The sequence below is a fragment of the Puntigrus tetrazona genome, chromosome 20 (genome assembly GCF_018831695.1).
Source record: "Puntigrus tetrazona isolate hp1 chromosome 20, ASM1883169v1, whole genome shotgun sequence".
In the NCBI taxonomy this organism is placed as follows: Eukaryota; Metazoa; Chordata; class Actinopteri; order Cypriniformes; family Cyprinidae; genus Puntigrus; species Puntigrus tetrazona.
Window position 1 is genome coordinate 13,949,006 of NC_056718.1, and position 19,274 is coordinate 13,968,279.

The 19,274-nt window shown below is 36.7% G+C and overlaps 2 protein-coding genes and 1 pseudogene across 7 annotated transcripts; 2 read left to right on the plus strand and 1 right to left on the minus strand.

Moving 5' to 3' along the window:
• Positions 1–23: 23 nt before the first annotated feature.
• LOC122325094 lies at positions 24–4,611 on the plus strand (annotated as a pseudogene).
• An 812-nt stretch (positions 4,612–5,423) lies between these two features.
• LOC122325489 lies at positions 5,424–13,796 on the plus strand. The gene is given in 15 exon segments (XM_043220530.1): positions 5,424–5,820; positions 7,019–7,159; positions 7,435–7,552; positions 7,722–7,799; positions 7,802–7,863; positions 7,980–8,147; positions 8,239–8,643; positions 9,717–9,773; positions 10,538–10,754; positions 11,693–11,862; positions 12,186–12,323; positions 12,396–12,513; positions 12,808–12,950; positions 13,059–13,226; positions 13,314–13,796. Coding segments are annotated over 15 exon segments (2,571 nt in total). The 5' UTR covers positions 5,424–5,652; the 3' UTR covers positions 13,734–13,796.
• A 576-nt stretch (positions 13,797–14,372) lies between these two features.
• ftr79 (finTRIM family, member 79) lies at positions 14,373–19,184 on the minus strand. 6 transcript variants are annotated; one of them, XM_043219977.1, is made up of 13 exons: positions 18,321–18,989; positions 18,117–18,212; positions 17,786–18,016; positions 17,332–17,491; positions 17,116–17,247; positions 16,913–17,014; positions 16,611–16,730; positions 16,401–16,490; positions 15,981–16,097; positions 15,790–15,885; positions 15,054–15,161; positions 14,747–14,877; positions 14,373–14,502 (listed from the first exon to the last, which is right to left on the minus strand). In XM_043219977.1, exons 1-12 carry the CDS (start codon positions 18,891–18,893, stop codon positions 14,792–14,794), a joined length of 1,911 nt encoding a protein of 636 aa, XP_043075912.1. In that variant the 5' UTR covers positions 18,894–18,989; the 3' UTR covers positions 14,373–14,502; positions 14,747–14,791. The 6 variants fall into 6 exon arrangements, with proteins under 6 accessions (XP_043075912.1, XP_043075909.1, XP_043075911.1 ...); XM_043219974.1 differs by lacking the exon at positions 14,373–14,502 and adding an exon at positions 19,159–19,184 and having other exon boundaries at positions 14,559–14,877; positions 18,321–18,908; XM_043219976.1 differs by lacking the exon at positions 14,373–14,502 and adding an exon at positions 19,159–19,175 and having other exon boundaries at positions 14,559–14,877; positions 18,321–18,905.
• Positions 19,185–19,274: the final 90 nt, after the last annotated feature.

Below are 19,274 nucleotides of genomic sequence, written 5' to 3' on the forward strand. Positions count from 1 at the left end.
ATATCAGATGACTAGAGCCGCGAATGACGAAAGGGGCGTTTTTGTAAGGCAGTCGTTTTATACACTACTAAAAATATCCGCCACATAGTGAGTCGAACAAAAGAGAAAAACCTGATTGCGGGGGAAACAGGCTAATCAAACAATATATTTAAAACACGTTGTAATATTTTAAACGATAACTGCATAAACTATCTTAATCACAGCAGGAGGGCTTTTATTTGTCGCAGCGTCATCAGTCATGGAGGATCTCTCTCGTGCTAACAGTCTCTTCGCTCTGGATCTCTATCGGACTCTGAGCGAGAGCAATGCTGGAGGAAACATGTTCTTTTCTCCACTGAGCATCAGTGCAGCGCTCAGCATGGTCTACTTGGGAGCCCGAGGAGACACTGCCAAAGAAATGGAAAAGGTACTTACTGATTTAGCGATGATGATGATGATGCAAAAACTAGTAAAATTGTGAACTTTCCCTTTTGTAGTGTGTTTTGGACACTTTTCCAATAGGATTTAACGTCCCACAATATAATCCATCGCACATCAGTTGACACCATTATGCTTTCCAATGAAACCAGTGCAATTCCCATTACAACCATTAAATCCATTACATTTTCTATTGTGTTTTGGGCAGGGTTCTATTGTTTTTTCAGTATGGAATTCACATAGAATTTATTTAGGATGGATATTATGCACAGTGGGACGTAGGCATTAAGTCTCTCTACAACTAGGGTGCCCAAACCTGTTCCTGGAGTTCTCCTGCACGTTTCAACCCTGATCAAACACACCTGACATCTGTTTTTCTCTTTAGGTTTTGTCCTTCAGTTCTGTCTCCGACGTTCACTTTCATTTCAAGACCCTGACCTCAACTATCAACAGACCATCAGCCTCCTACATCCTCAAAATGGCCAACCGCCTCTATGGAGAGAAAACCTTCAGCTTCTTACCTGTAAGACTTTTTTTTTCATGCTTATCATGAGCTTTTCTAAATCGATGCTTTGCTTTCTTATCTGTGAGAAAAACACATATTCGCATGCAAATGCACTGATTTGATCTTTTTATTCTTACAGGTGCTTCTCAAAAAATTAGAAAGTTGTTAAAAAAAACAGTAAAAGTGAAAGTTTCATATATTCTCGATTCATTGCATGTAAAGTACATAAGTGTTTTTTTATTTGATGATTCAAGCTTACTGCTCATGAAAGTCAAAAATCCAATATCTCAAACTATTAAAATATTTACATTCGAGTTTCATTAAATGACCATCCTTACAATATAAATTCCAGGTATCTCCTGTTTTTTGAAACTACAATAATTGGGAAGACTGCTGATTTGGCAGTGCTCCAGAAGACGATCATTTGACACCCTTCACAAAGAGGTTAAGTCAGAGAAGGTCATTTTTAAAAGGGATGGCATTTTACATTGCAGTGCTGTATCAAACATATTAAATGCAAAGTTGACTCGAAGGAAGAAATTGGGTAGGAAAACACAAGCAAGAGGGATGACCGCAAGCTTGAGAGTGCTGTCAGGTAAAACTGATTGAAACACTCAGGAGAGCTTCACAAGAAGTGGACTGAAGCTGTCAAGAGTTGCCCACTCAGATGTCTTCAGGAAAATGCCTACAAAGACACTTCTGAAACAGAAACAACACCAGAAGCATTATACCTATGATAAGGAGAAAAAGAACTGGACTATTGCTCAGTGATCTTTTTAGATGAAATGTATTTTTACATTTCATTTGGAAATCAAGGTCTGAGTCCGTAGGAAGACTGGAGAGGCACAGATTCCAAGCTGCTTGAAGTCCAGTGTGAAGATTTGGGGTGCCGTGACATCTGCTAGTGTTTGTCCATTGTGTTTTATAAACTCCAAAATCGATACAGCCTTCTATAAGGTGATTTTTTTCTGATGACAAGCTTTATGGAGATGCTGATTTCTTTTTCCAGCACCTGCCTACAAGGCCAAAACCACTTCCAACTGGTTTGCTGACTATGATATTTTTGTACTTGATTGGAGAGCCAACACGCATGACCTGAACTCCATATGGTATCTATAGGATATTGCCAAGAGAAAGATGAGAAAGCGGTCAATCCAGACGCAGCTGAAGCGCAGTATTGCCTCAGCAGTGCCACAGACTGATCGCTTCCATGCCACATCTCACTGATGCTGAAGTGCTAAAGGAGCCTTGACCATGTATTGAATACATAAATGAAAGAACTTGAATTTTTCTTTTTTTCTTTTCTGCAAACCTTTGATGTTGGACAATATTCTAATATTTTGAGATACTGGATTTTTGACTTTCAAAAATGTAAACAAAAGGTTTTACGTGAATGAATATAGTAAAGAATATAGAATATATGAAAAGTTCACTTTTAGATATAAGTAAAAAAAAAAAAAGATTTAAATTTACCTATTGTTTTTGTATGAGATTTACCCTCTGTTTTGTCCTTCAGGAGTATTTGGACTCTACTCTGAAGCTGTACCACGCTGACCTTCAGGCTGTGGACTTCATTGGAGCATCAGAGAAGTCACGACAGCACATTAATAAATGGGTGGAAGAGCAGACAGAGAGTGAGAAGTTATTATATCAGAATGTTAAAGTGAAAAGGTTTAGAAACAGGGATGGGTTTGAGTGAGCTAAAACATGTTTTTTCCATACATTTTAAATTGTGAAGTATAGAAATCACATTCAAAATTATTAATGGCCGATAGCAGTATTTGATTTTAATTCAACCTCTAAAAAGAAAAAGATAGGCAATGAGAACTTTAGATCTGTGTTGTAGTTCACGCTGTCAAAAATATGGATCTGTTGTTCCTTATCAAAATAGACATTTCTTTATCCAAACATAGAATGGGTGTTACCTGTTGAACACTTGACAAGAAAATGAATGGAGGTGTTTACCTCCTCTTTTTAAAACATGCTTTTTGACTCTGAAGAGTACTATTCTTGCAAATTTATAAGTTATAGTTGCTCTGTAAAATATTTGTAATAGTAAGTAAACTAAGATATTACTGTTTAAAACATCTAATGACAAGTGGGCAAGTGACAGTTAACAGGTGTATCAGGCCATTTTGGCAGAGATTGTGCTACCTTCGATAGAGAGACTGAAGCTTGATGATCTTCAGACTTTTCTGCAGGATAGCCAACACAAAGATACTTGAATCTTGAAGCGTGGTTCAGGGATCAGAAACAGTTTGAGTGTCCTTATCATTCTTCAGATTTAATTCATATTGAAAATAGTCAGTGGAATTTGAGGGAAAAGAGTGGCAACATGAAAACCAAAGATTGCCAGTGATCTGAAATTTTTGAAGCAAGGAATGGGTCAAGATTGCTGTAGAGAGGTGACAAGCTTTTAGAGACAGTGTTTATTAGAGGTTATAAAAATAAAAGATTCTACACAAAACTTGAATATTTTTGTTAGTGAATGTTTAAAGCGACAAAGATTGTAGTTTTAATTGTAATTTTGTATGTTTTCAGAATCCAGGGGTTGAATAATTTAGTTTACAAATGTATTAGATATGGTATTATTTTTGTATAGTGTTTTGTAAACTGTAAAAAGACCAACATGAGGTTAAATTTGTATAGTTTAATGACCAGAATACTGTAAATAATCCAATACTGTTTTTTTTTTTCAGATAAAATTAAAGATCTTCTTCAGCCCTATGTGATAGATCGGCAGACCCGACTAGTTCTGGTTAATGCCATCTACTTCAAAGGGAGCTGGATGCACGCATTTGAAGCAATAGAAACTAGAGAAATGTCATTTAAAATAAACCAGGTTTGATTCAGGGGTGCATATAGAAAATTAATATAAAGTTCATGTGTTGAATTTTAGAGATAATTTTGCATGTACATTTCTAAATTTAATGTCAATTGTCTAAAATCAGAAGGAGAGCGGCCTGTGCAAATGATGTACCAGGAGAAACATTTTCCATTCAGATACATCCCAGAGTCTAAACTGAAGGTGCTGGAGTTACCTTATAAACAGGAGGAGCTCAGCATGTTGATCCTTCTTCCAGATGAAGCTCAGGATGGCTCTGACCCTCTTCTGAAGGTCAGCAAAAGTGCAATGATGGATAGTTTTGATGATGCACTTGACTAGTTTAGAGCTCTGTATGTTATTTTTCAGTCTGTATATGTGTGTTTTTAACAGCTGGAGAGCGAGCTGACCCTCAACAAGCTGCTTGACTGGACCGAAAGAGACAAAATGGCGACATGGATAGATATCAGAGTCCTTTTGCCAAAGTTCAAGCTGGAGGTTGAGAGCTCCCTATCAGAAATACTGAAAAGATGGGAATGAGCTCTGTGTTCCAGAAACAAAGGCTGATCTGACAGGCATGAGCAGTCAGGATGGTCTCTGTTTCAGCAGTGATCCACAAAGCCTTTATTGAAGTGAATGAGGAAGGCACGGAGGCAGCAGCAGCCACCGCAGTCATTACATCTGATTGTGCTGTCCAGTTTCAAAGTTTCACCGCAAATCGCCCCTTTATGTTCTTCATCAGGCACAACCCTATTAACAGCATCCTCTTCCTTGGCAGATTCAGAGGTCCATAAAGATGTTATTCTTGGAATGCTTATTAAATAAATATATTACACCATATTAAAAGTCACTATTACTATCACCACAGAAGTGTTAATAACGTCTGTCTCTGATCCGATGTGGACTTTTGGCCAAATGATGAGGCAGAAATATATTGTTAGTAACAATTCAGAATATTTTGGGGTAAAATAAGCGACTACTGCAACTTCTGTGGGGCATAAAGAAAAAGTATGTAAGTAGTAGCAATTGTTGCCAGAATGTAATATAAACAAACAATATTACTTTTGAAAGGAGAAACAAGTAATCAGTAATCATTTTTGTGTGTAAGAAGTCCAACACGTTGTGCTGGGGTAAGTACTAGGTCCCAATAGCTTTGTGGTTCTGCTTTGTGGTTCTGGTCTTATCTTTTGCCGATTCCTAAAAACGACTACTTCCCAACTAATAACTTGTACTATATCAAAATATATGGTAACAGTTTAGATTAGGGAACACAATTCACTATTAACTAGTTTGTTATTACCACACATATTACTAGTATATTGGCTTCTTATTGGAATTTATGAAGCACATATTAAATCCTTATTCTTTATGACCCTATTAACACTATCCCATAGCTATAACTACATCTGCTACCAGTAGCCTACTTATTATCAATAGGAGCAACTTTGTTATTAACCTAGTAAATAGCCGATGCGTTTCTTAATCTAAAGTATTCGTAAAATTAAGGACTAGCCTACTGAATGACAGATGGCAAAAAAAAATTAATGTTATTAGTAACTTTGGTTATTTATTCGTAACCTGTGAAAGAGACAGATGTGAAGTCAAACATATAGCCTATCATTTGAACTGTATACTCATGTTTTAGAGCCCTCTATAGTACATAATTATATTGTTCATAGAACAGATGTAATAAAGGGTAAAATTAAGACGGAAGTGAAACCTCGTCAATGGGTGGGGTGCTTTTTATGCAAAATATAATCCACTCCGATTACGCAAAGAAGCAGAGTGACAGTAAGATGCTCTAAGATAGATATAGTTTTGACAAGCAACTTTTCTTGTTAATTAGCGGTGCAGTAGAATCAAGCGAGCTCAGCTGCCGCATTTTATCCCTGAGTTGTCATCAGTCATGGAGGACCTCTCTCGTGCTAACAGTCTCTTCGCTCTGGATCTCTATCGGACTCTGAGCGAGAGCGATGCTGGAGGAAACATGTTCTTTTCTCCACTGAGCATCAGTGCAGCGCTCAGCATGGTCTACTTGGGAGCCCGAGGAGACACTGCCAAAGAAATGGAAAAGGTATGAAGAAAGGACACGTTACTCTTAGTAGCCTATTTTTATTTTTATACATGTCGATTGTGTATTAAACGTTTCTGCAAATTCTTCTGTCGCCATGTAATTTCGAATTACTTTGATAATTAAGGTTATTAAGGTGCTTGGTTTTTTTCTGAAATGAAAGACCTTACAAAAAGTACTGTGGTTGAAATTCATTGCTGTCATTTATGACCTTAGTTTATTATCATTTGTTAACTGTTGTCATTTATTTGAGTTTATTGCTTCTTTAGTTGCTTTAGTTCAGCTTTAAGGTTTAAACTGCAAGAGTAAACATTGTTCACAGGAAGCGAGCTCAGCACAAACGGCTGACCGCAGAGCCAGATCAGACTGATTTGAAAGGCGAATTTAGTTTTATGTCTAAAACCTTTAGCCTTCTGCGCAATTCAGATAGTATTTAGCTGTACAAGCAGCGTTCATAACATTACAATTACTTCAGTATATTGTTTTTTCCTTTGATTTTGAATTGAAAGCATGGGCGTTGTAACTGTTTAAGACAAGTCCCATTTAAATAATACGATATTGGGCCCACACACTTTTACAGTCTTTGATTCAGTGTATGTCTGTTTACTTTCCAGAGCACCGTCGGTCAAACCCATTCCACTTAAGGAATGCAATAAATGAAACTCTATTCGCGTTTTAGCTGCAGCATTGACTTAATGTTAATTCATCAAGTCCATTCCACGTGAATCATTTAGAGCAAAGACTGTTAAAAGTCCATAACTTAAACTCCATCCCGTATTTTCTCTACTTGCGCCTGCTGCCCCAATAAGCCCCTCTGCACAACACAAGATTCAGGGGCGTGGTTGTGTCCAGATGTAGGGGTGGAGACGGGTAGGTTTAGGTATTTTGAAGGTGGGAGGGGTTGGATCTACTCTCGACCACGCCCCTGGGTCTTGCGTTCTGCAGCGGAGGGCCAAAGATTCGATGTTTGTTGAAAACAAGGCCCTCTGGTGGTTAGTAAAGAATACAGCATGCAACAGTCTGATAGACGCTCTGTATTGTAATTGAAAACTGTGGACTTTTTTTATAACTGGGTTATTTTTGGTGTCATTGTCACTTATATTATTGCCATTCTTATTCTTCATATATAGGTACTTGACTGGTGATTTACTTGTGTGACAGTGTCACCGATTTTCAGAGGTTTTGTAAAAAACTTTTTCAGGTTTTGTCCTTCAGTTCTGTCTCAGATGTTCACTCTCATTTCAAAACCCTCACCTCAACTATCAACAGACCATCAGAATCCTGCGTTCTTAAACTGGCCAACCGCCTCTACGGAGAGAAAAAAACCTTCAGCTTCTTACCTGTGAGTTTATTTCACAGATGTGTTATAACATTTTGTCTGCTTCTGCGGTTTAGGTGAATGATACACACATCTTGCACGAGCAATGAGGGTCTCAGAGAACCATGTGAACCACTTAAATTAAATTACTGTGATAAAATATAAAATATTTCATTTATATTCGCATTCAACAACAATCATCTGTTGTTCTCCAGACTTGCTCATTAAGGGATGCTCTTTTCTGCCTGTAATAATGTGACATTTGCATATTATGTTTTAATTGTGTGTGTATTATGCAGGAGTATTTGGACTCTACTCTGAAGCTGTACCACGCTGACCTTCAGGCTGTGGACTTCATTGGAGCATCAGACGAGTCACGACAGCTCATTAATAAATGGGTGGAAGAGCAGACAGAGAGTGAGAAAATAGTCAAATAAAATATATCATAATGTGTAGGGAAAAAAGGCTAATCACTTCCAGCTTTATAGACTATATGTGAAGATATATATAGTACATGATTGTATAAATTGATGCAAATGATCATAACACTATAAATAACAAACAGCTGTTTTTGTTTCATCGTCAGATAAAATTAAAGAGCTTCTTCAGCCAGATGTGGTAAATAGGCTGACCCGACTAGTTCTGGTCAATGCCATCTATTTTAAAGGAACTGGATGCACATATTCGATGCTGGAGACACACAACAAATGCCATTTAAAATAAACCAGGTGTGACCTGCATTTTGTTTTAGGGATGCAACGGCATTTGAGAACTTAATATAAATTTAAGTTATGTTTGTATATATTATGCATTCCTTCATTTAATGAGTTTTATCTTCAATCAGAATGAGAGCCGGACTGTGGAAATGATGTACCAGGAAGAAACATTTCCCTTCAGATACATCCCAGAGTCTAAACTGAAGGTGCTGGAGTTACCTTATAAACAGGAGGAGCTCAGCATGTTGATCCTTCTTCCAGATGAAGCTCAGGATGGCTCTGACCCTCTTCTGAAGGTCAGCAAAATAGATCATTTGAATCCTATAGAATAGTTTGGTGCTGTGTCAGTTAATTTTTTTAGCATGTATATCTGTGTGTGCTTGACAGCTGGAGAGCGAGTTGACCCTCGACAAGCTGCTTGACTGGACCAGAAGAGACAAAATGACGACATGGATGGATATCAGAGTCCATTTGCCAAGGTTCAAGCTGGAGGTTCAGAGCTCCCTATCAGAAATACTGCAAAAGATGGGAATGAGCTCTGTGTTCCAGGAAACAAAGGCTGATCTGACAGGCATGAGCAGTCAGGATGGTCTCTCCATTTCAGCAGTGGTCCACAAGGCTTTTATTGAAGTGAATGAGGAAGGCACTGAGGCAGCAGCAGCCACCGCAGTCATTACATTGTTATGTGCCCGCCGTTCAGAAAGTTTCACAGCAGATCATCCCTTCTTGTTCTTCATCAGACATAGCCCCACTAACAGCATCCTCTTCCTTGGCAGATTCAGAGGCCCATCCTAATGTTCTTTTTCTGTTTTTAATGAAGAAGAAATTATGTTTTTGTTTTAATATTTTAGCAAACAAAATAATTTACACCATTTGTGTTTGTTTTTGTATTCACAATTGGCATTATTCCTGGTCATTTATTGTTTTAGAGTCATACATTTTGGTTTTGCGCATGACCCTTCCAGTTGTATGTTTGTCTCAAATAGTTTTATGGGAAACTGGCAATATATAGGCTGGGTATTACTTTTAAGAGCCATATGCTCTTTTATTCATCTGTGTGACAAACACAGAACCCTAATGCACAAAAAGAGAGTTCTGTAATGTATATTTTTTGTTTTAAAAAATATAAACAACAGTGGTCAAATGCGTATGATAATGTTGATTTTTTTTTAGTTTGTTATGCCCACCATGGCTGAATTTATTTGATCAAAAATACAGTAAAAACATTTTTCGTGCTCCAGTCTTTAGTGTCACATGATCTTTTAGCGTATATCATTTCAAAGCAGCTATGCATATAATATGTCATTTCAATTTAGAGTAATCTGTTCAGAGTTTAAAGTAATGTATGTGGCAGAAATGCTACAAATCATGCATTTATTAAAAAAAGGGAAAAAGAACATTACATGTTGTGTTGTTTATCATGTATGGCATGCACATATTGTATTTTTACACTCTGTTTAATAACAATATTGAAAAAGAAATCATGCATTTATTTAATGTGTATTCATACCGAAATAATAAAACACATTAATAAAAATCAATAGGAAAAACACAGTAACGTGTTTTATAACATATAAAAATATATAACATATCTTTAAAAAAAAAAATAACTATATATATATATATATATATATATATATATATATATATATATATATATATATATATATATATATATATATATGTGTATATATATAAAACTAGGACAATTTGAAAAAAGTAATTACTTGAAAAAAGTAATTTGATCATGTAACTCTATTTACGTCTACGCTATTTGTAATGTGTTAACATTGGCAATGATAACATATAATGCCAAAAAAATTAAATAAAATTTTTGCAACACAAGGAAATCTTTGGTCTTGCAGGGGTTTGCTATCGTAAGTACTATCAACAGTCCGGACATTACAGAGTGTGATGAGCTTGTGAGTAACACAAACACAGGTTCACCGGCGGTTTTGTAGAAAAGAGTCTACATGTTCGACACCAACCTGACTGTTGGGACTATTTCACTCAAACGGCTCTTAACCAGGAAGGATCAATTCAACACGTAATAAAGCACAAGACAAGTTCTTTGGATTATAGCTTGCAAGGATTGTGCTGTCGGTTGCAAGCAGGAGAAAAAGCTGATTTCTCTCCTTTTGCCTCCGAAGCTCAGATCACAAGTTGCTTTATTTATAGAGGAAAGGACAGGGCAAGATAAGTAAAGGGAAATGAACAAACAAGGACTTCAAACATGTTCGTCGTATAAATTATCATCAGCTACATATCTTTTGTTGCGTCAGAATCTTCACTCCTTCAGCTTCTCTGACGCCTACACCAGTTCAAGACATTATATGGAGGTCATGTCATGACCTAGAACAAGAAGTGCTATAACAGATGGAAACCGAACTGAAACTGAAGGGCCACAGGTGCATATATGTCAAGACACAGTTCCAACATTCCATGTCTACCTTGCGGACCTGATGTAAAGCCTGGTACCCGGTGGACACTGATACACAACTCCAACACTAACCATCACTGATTATCAGCACTGTGCCGTTTTGTAGCTTTGTTTCCAATAACATAAGCATGTTATTCAAGAGAATGGATGAACATTAAAAAGAAAGAAAGAAAGAAATTGCGCAAGACTCGATTAAGATTTCAAACCACTCTGACCACAAAGAAGTAGAGTGACAGTAAATGAAAGTTTCCGGTATCCGGCGTCATTTCTCGCTCCTCAGCGGTGCAGCTCAAGCAGACGACCGCAGCTGATGCATTAAAGTTCTCTGCAGCAGCTGATGCATTAAAGTTCTCTGCGAGTAGACCTGTCGAGGCACACAGGTGCACATACACTCGTTTTTCTCTCGTGCAGCGCTGGAGATTCTGCTCAGGTCCAAACATCTTCAAGAAATTCAGCGGTTCTAGTATGTGGCATTTTGTGTCTTTTTGGGGGAGTATTGTATTTTAGTTATATTTTCTGTAAATGTATCAAAGTTTGATTTGTTCGCTTTGGTGTACGATGCAAATGGCTAGGCTACGTTATTAGATATTAATTATTAGAAACGTCTGCATTAGTTAATATTTAGCATGTGGCATTTCATGTCTTCGTATCACTAATGTTTTAGAATTAGTTGTATGATTTGGGGAGTAGCCTTTGGTTATATTTTTTTGTAAATGTGTTTGTTTAAGGTTTTGATGTGCAATATCATTAGATCTTAGATAGTATTAGATATGGCTGGATATCAATATTTTAAAAGATATTGCTATAATTCCCTATAAGTAGCTTCAATTTATAAGCAGTTTTGTATTGAAGTTAACTACTCTTTTAGAGAAGTAGCCTGACCGAATTAAACTAATTTAAAATATGAGTAGCTCAATTGAAGATTCTTTTAGTTAAACTGGGAGTACAACCAACGAATTAAAAAAAGGACATATACACAGATATGCACATTTTATTAATATATATATATATATATATATATATATATATATATATATATATATATATATATATATATATATATATTAATATAAATATTAATCCCTGAAAACACAAAAGTCATACATGACCCATTTCTGAATTATCAGTGTCAGCTACCTATAGTAACACCAACGTGTTCTATTAGACTATATATTAAAGGGGTGCACTTAACAATTTTCAGATTTCACTCTTGTAATTATACCTGAAAGGAGTCACAAGGTTTCACAAAGCTTTACCTACTTGTATATTTGTGTATTTGATTGTTTTAATAAACTGTACAAACTTTGCACAACAGTTATCCAGACATAAAGGCTACAATATTGCATATACCATGGCACTGTTCTGATGTTTTGGGGTTTTTTTTTTATTTTTTTATTTCAGTCATGGAGGATCTCTCTCGTGCTAACAGTCTCTTCGCTCTGGATCTCTATCGGACTCTGAGCGAGAGCAATGCTGGAGGAAACATGTTCTTTTCTCCACTGAGCATCAGTGCAGCGCTCAGCATGGTCTACTTGGGAGCCCGAGGAGACACTGCCAAAGAAATGGAAAAGGTATGAAGAAAGGACATGTTACCATTGGCGCTATTACTTTCAGTCACTTTTCAATCTGTCTTTAAAATTTACATACTTCTGCAGTTATCTGTTTTAGCACTAAGAATGAAGATTACTAATCAATGAAAAGTTCTAGTTGTGTCCTAAAAGAAAAGTTTGTGTATTATTGAACATCAGTGCAATGTTTTTTAATCTGCTACATTAAAGAAAGTCCAAGAAGTGCTATATGTACTTTATATTTAAATTAATATATAATATGTTTTCACTTGTACAGTTATTTGTTTGTTAGTTTTTGCACTGTGATAATGACATTTACTTTGCAGGTTTTGTCCTTCAGTTCTCTCTCAGATGTTCACTCTCATTTCAAAACCCTCACCTCAGCTATCAACAGACCATCAGCCTCCTACATCCTCAGACTGGCCAACCGTCTCTACGGAGAGAAAACCTTCAGCTTCTTACCTGTCAGTTTATTCTGCCTTCAGTAATGATACGTTATGATGCTGTCTGTATGACTCTAACTTTTTGTCCTTCAGGAGTATTTGGACTCTACTCTGAAGCTGTACCACGCTGACCTTCAGGCTGTGGACTTCATTGGAGCATCAGACAAGTCACGACGGCTCATTAATAAATGGGTGGAAGAGCAGACAGAGAGTGAGATATTAATATCATATCAAATGTGAAAATAAAATTATTTGAATAACACGTAAATCATGGATTTGTAACTGCTTTTCGAGGGTCACTTTCCTACAAATTTTAGTTCTAAACCTAATCATACACATCTGAACAATTTACTTGAAAATTACAGGCTGGTATTTATTTATTTTGGTTATGCGTGATGCAAAACTAATCTTCATAGTCTTTTTGTAAGCTGTGAAAGTAAAGTGTGATTTATTGACAGTGATCTGAACACTATAAATAAAACAATACTATTCTATTTCTCTTCAGATAAAATCAAAGATCTTCTCAAGCCGGGAATGGTGACTGGAATGACTCGACTAGTTCTGGTTAATGCCATCTACTTCAAAGGGACCTGGATGCACACATTTAAAGCAATAAACACGACAAAAATGCCTTTTACAATAAATAAGGTGTGACCCACTTTTTGATTCAGTAATCCAAAATCATATGCAAACTGAATAAAAAGTTGATTCTGTGGATTTTTATTATTCATTTGTATGTACTATGCATTTAATCAGAATGAGAGCCGGCCTGTGCAAATGATGTACCAGGAGAAACATTTTCCATTCAGATACATCCCAGAGTCTAAACTGAAGGTGCTGGAGTTACCTTATAAACAGGAGGAGCTCAGCATGTTGATCCTTCTTCCAGATGAAGCTCAGGATGGCTCTGACCCTCTTCTGAAGGTCAGCAAAATAGATAATTTGAATCCTATAGAATAGTTTGGTGCTGTGTACGTTTTTTTAGCATGTATATCTGTGTGTGCTTGACAGCTGGAGAGCGAGTTGACCCTCGACAAGCTGCTTGACTGGACCAGAAGAGACAAAATGACGACATGGATGGATATCAGAGTCCATTTGCCAAAGTTCAAGCTGGAGGTTGAGAGCTCCCTATCAGAAATACTGAAAAAGATGGGAATGAGCTCTGTGTTCCAGGAAACAAAGGCTGATCTGACAGGCATGAGCAATCAGGATGGTCTCTCTGTTTCAGCAGTGATCCACAAAGCATTTGTTGAGATGAATGAGGAAGGCACTGAAGCAGCAGCAGCCACTGCATGCCTACAGTACGTTGGCTGTACTATTGAATATCGACAATTTCAGCGTTTCACAGCAGATCACCCCTTCTTGTTCTTCATCAGACACAACCCCACTAACAGCATCCTCTTTCTTGGCAGATTCAGAGGCCCATCCTAGAAATGTTGTGTTTATCTTTGTTACACAATTTTTTAAGGGTTTTATTAAATAAATTACACCATTTGTATTTGTGTGTTTACAGATAATTCCAGAACAGAGCAGTAAATCTCAGTATGTCTATGTTTCTAAGCTTTCTTCTAAACTTTCAGAAACTGAAATTTTGAGGTCAGATGTGAACAATGTGATGCATGTGACACAAAAGAGTCACTTCCCCATCGCTAGTACTAAAAAAAAAAGGTCTGGCTTTAAAAATTTATATAAATATATGATTTATATTATTATTAATCCATTACACAAGCAACTTTAACTTAAAGGATCAAAGCCTGAGTTGACAAAGAAGGTTAAAGCATCACGGTAGCAACAAAGCCAGATGAGAGTGGTTTGGCTTTGTTAACTTGAAATTTATCCTTTAATTCTGCATTTGTTAATCTAGCATCACTGTACAGGACCCTGATATACATTACATTTACATTTAGTCATTTTGCAGATGCTTTTATCCAAAGCGACTTACAATTGAGAGTACAACAAGCGATTCATTTTTTGAGAGACAAACAGACAGAGTAAGAGCTTGTAACACCAAGTCACATGCAGTGTTCAAATTAGTACAAGCCAGAAAGGGAAGGAATAAACAAGGGAAAGGAGAAGTGAGAATGATTTTATTATTATTTTTTGATGAGGTCAAGTATTGCTGAAAGAGGTGAGTTTTCAGCTGTTTCTTGAAGATACATGATCCACAAGCGGGGGAGCAGTAGGAGCCGACTGAGACACACTGTGACAATTTACAAAACAGAAGACATGAAAACATGAACCGAAACAAAATAGAAGTGACAAACAGGACATGAAAGTTTTATTTCTTTAAAACCTACAGGAGTGGAAAAATACATTGTTATCATCCCCTAATGTAAGTAAGTAAAGTAAGTTTCACAGCTAAAATGAGAAGTAGTGGTCAGGTCATTGTGGGAATTATTGATTTGTGTTTCTTCATTACCCCAAACCTTTATATATGCCCTTACACAGTGTAAATGCAGTGAACATTTCCTGGATGATGCGTATCATCGTTAAGGTACAACCTCCATCTCTGAGACAATGCCTGTCCAGCCAGACTGCTCCGGGAAGTTCACAGTCACTTTGATTCCATTTATAGCTGTTAAAGATATTAGGTAGAAAGACAATGTTACTTATATCCTTTGACATTTCTGTATTTGGTGATTATCTATTGTCTATTCCAAAAAGTGCCACCGGCTCTTATGAAACAGAAAATGCTAGCTGTGACTTAAATACCAATTTTTTAGCTGATTGTAACTGGTGGATAACACTTGCCTACAACCACTCCAATGCTCTTCTTGGTGACACTTCCCCAGCCATGAGCTGGAGTGCTGATGGTGGGTTTAACGCGGACTCTTGCTCCAGACCTTAAGATGAGTACTTCTGAATTATAAAGGAATATACGCAATGTCAATTTAAACGTCATGAACCAATGGGTCAGGGTTCTTACATTAAAATAAAAACAGAAATGAATCCATTAAAAATGTTTGTTACATGAAATAAAATAAACATGAACTTCAATAAAGTTTTATATAATTCATAGAATTGCCAAGGCAACATTCCTCATTTAGTTGAACAATAATCAATCAATTTTCAAGCATTTCAAACTTTTGATTGCAGGGACGTCATTGTCTAGATCAGTTAATTTTAAATAGGATCTTTGTAATCAAATACAAAGATGATCACTAGAAATTAAATGTAGAGCGAAGAAGTGCAAATCAGAAAAATATATATATATATATATATATATATATATTTTTTTTTTTTTTTCTTTTTTTCTCAGAATACTAAAATTGTAGAAACCATTGCATTTGTTCTAGTGCTGAGTCAGTTAACCATAGCATGATAATGATTTAACCCTTAACTACGGCATTATATATGGGGCGATACTTTTATGGTTCATCTGACAGATTTTGTCTGAAATAAACATATAATAATATTCTATCCATCAGCTGAGATGAGTTTTTTTACAGGTGTTTGTTTAATAACGTTCTAATTTCCTTGAGATTACCTGAAACATCACTCTGTATGAGAACCATTTCAGAAACGACACCAGTCCAGTCTGTTTGCTCAGGGAAATCCACAGTCAAAGACTCACCCTGAATTCCTGCAGAAAACCACAAAGTCATTCATAACCCCCAAATCGCGGGTTTAATGTCATTTTCATTATAGTAAAACCAGTGATAGATGCAGTGTATTTACTTTTAATGACACCGATGCTGTCGTGAGTAATTGATCCCCATCCGTGTATTGGATCTTTCACTGAAGACTTCACACTGACTCTGTTTCCTATCTTTAAACGGGCATGAGTTTGGGACCCTAAGAAGTAGTGTTACTAGTTAGGCTATTATAATACACCTACATTAAAACATTTAAGTACGAAAAATGCTTATAAAGCTTCAAATAAATATTAGAAAAAGATATGTTTGCAGGTATATACATATCAAGGCATGGGTTAGCAAAAATGTACTATAAAAATAATCTCTATGAAATCAATGCCTCGACTAACTTAAACTGTACGGAATAGCACACATTACTTAAATTTTATATAACAAAACAACATATATAAGCACATACAAAATATATGTTATATAGATTTTACTATTGTTCTATTAATTATACCTAAAGCAGGGACAAGCTCCATTTCAGAAACCTCACCAATCCACCCTTGCTGCTCAGGGAAATCTACGGTCACCGCTTCTCCCTGCACATCTAGAGAGAAGAACATTTATTATCTTTAAAAGCACAATACTGTATATGAGTCAGTGTACAAAATATCAATCGATATCTGTAGCAGTCTGTCAGATAAATGATAGTAAATGATGTTCTTACTTATGACACTGCCAATGCTCCCGTGGCTGACTGAACCCCACAGATATTTTGGAGTTTCAACAGAGGGCTTCACACGGACCTTGTCTCCTTTTTTAATATTGCAATTGAGAGTTGAAGATCCTGAAAAACAGTGAGCAAAAACTGAATTTTATGATTTACTGATGATGTGGCAGTCTCAATCTGTAGATAAACAGCTGCGTTAAAACAGTACAGCGTCCTCAAGTATGTAAATGTCACATTTCTGTAGCAAAAATGTTCTCCTCATTCAAGTGCTTCTGGGGATCTCTGTTCTTTGTATTTACCACACTCATTGTCATCAGGTACTGGCTCCATTTCCGAAAGAAGTCCTTTCCAGCTTGTACTTTCAGGAAAGTCAATGATCAGACTCTGATCGCTTTTAATATCTGAAAGAGGAACATGTAAATGAGTGCACTGCATATGTTTAATTGTGATGCCTTGAAGCATAATGTATAATTTGTGTTTATTAGAATAACAGTTATCTTGCCTTTTACCACACCCACGCTCTTATGCGTGACTGTACCCCAATCAAATTTTGGGGTTTTAATTGAAGGTTTCACTCTGACTTTGTCTCCAACCTTAATGCAGTCTGGATGGTCCTTTATGGACAGATCTGAAACTGGTAAAACATTTAGGTCTACTATTTCATCTCTCAGAGGTACATTCTAATACAACCGGTGATAATAACTCTTAGTAGTTTTACCTTTTTGAAAGGTTTCATTTATTTTCAGGTTTAAAATAGCCTCTAGTCGCTCTTTAAGTTCACAAACACGTTTGTTTATATCCGGATAAGAGCAGCAAGGCTTAAAAGAATGCTTTTGGAAGCCATCAGGCCCAGAGGAAGAGGACACAGACTCATAATTCTGCAGAAAAGTGTAGCACATTACTATTGCAGTAATAATAATAATAATCACTAATTTTCATTACTATTGACAACTGAGACAAAATATGGCAGTTGTGTTTACATAAAAATAGAGAAAGAGAGTCCATAGTGTGATACAAGAGACATGAAAGTACTGTTTTAGATGAGCTTACTGATTAAGCATTAGGAAATATGACCAATGAATGCCACCATAGACCATTCAAAGTCAAGTACTCCAGAGAGTGTGTAATAATAATTAACTCTAAATTAAAACTTCACTCAAAGTAAAGTGTACCTGAAGAAACTGGATGTCGTCTGCCTGTAGAAGATCGTCTAGAACTCTATCTCTCTTCTTTAGCTCAGTAATGTCCTCCTCCAACTTCTTTTGTAGCTTCGTGCCTTGATCCAGATCAGCCTTTTCCTGAGCTTTTATTTCTTCAATCACCTCATTGCTTTTTTTCTCAATAAGTTTCACTAATTCACTAAACATTTTTTTACTGTTCTCCACTGCCTTCTTTGCAGAATCCTGAGGAGAACCAAAGCAAACCAAAAATGTTGTTTATAATTACAAGATCCAACACTTTTTGTTAAACTGTGAAAGCTATTTGTTTTCCATCAGAACTTACTGAATGAGACGCGATGTCTATTTTCATCATCTGCAGCTCTTGTTCTTTTGCCTGAACTGTCTGCTTGACTTTTGTCTGAGACTGTGTGAGTTTTGTCTAAAGGGCAAATCAGTTACAGTCTGCTTATTCTGACTGAAAACATTTATTCAGTAGCATTTAGTAATTTGGTTAAGGGTCATCAAAAAAAGAGGTGGACATCTTCACCTGTTTCTCGTTGCGCTCTGTTGTAGACGGTACGGTGTCGTGGCCCTTGTGGTCATCCAGTAAACAGTGCATGCAGACACATTTGTGGTCGGTTCGACAGTAAACCTCGAGGAGCTTGTCGTGTTTGGGGCACACTGGAATGACTGCAGCTTTCACCAGCTTGTGTTTCTTCAGGGCAGGAACATTATAGTGGGGCTGTACATGTATTTCACAATAAGAAGCTCTACACTCCAGACAAGACTTGACAGCTTTGATCCTCTCTCCGGAACAGAAATCACACGCAATCTCTCCAGGTCCAGCAAGACATTGAGCAGACTCCGACAGCCCTGTGCTCCCCAGTTTCTCCATTATTTCAGCAAGCACTGTACTTCTGTTGAGCGGAGGCTTTGAATCGAAGGTCTGTCTGCATTGTGGACATCTATAGATCCCTTCCTGATCATTCGTACTCCAGCACTCATTGATACAGCTCATGCAGTAACTATGTCCGCACGGAATTGTCACGGGATCCTTCAATAAGTCCAAACATATTGAGCAGCTGTACTGGTCTTGATCTCCGAGTATAGCCTCTGCCATTTCTGCTAAAGCCTACTTGTGTTATAAAAGAACCATGGAAGTAAGCGAAGGAAGACGTGTGAGAGTGAAAGTGAAAGCAAGGAATGATTAATCATAAAACACAAATACAGTGCTAAATGTAAAAAAAAAAATAGTTTTTTATACTTTCCTAATAACAATGACCGGTGTTTTTAAGTAATGGTCGTAGATCTTTAAATTTAAGTTTTAGTTTAGATTTAGATTTTTAGTTTAAATTTAGTTTTTAGTATCAACATTAGATGGTTACCTAGCGAAGTCTTCCTGGCAGAGAAAGGAAGCAAAGAATTGTGGGATATGTAGTTTTGTCATACATAGTTTTGTCAGCAGCGCATACAAACTAACTGTTTGTTAGTTATATTAATT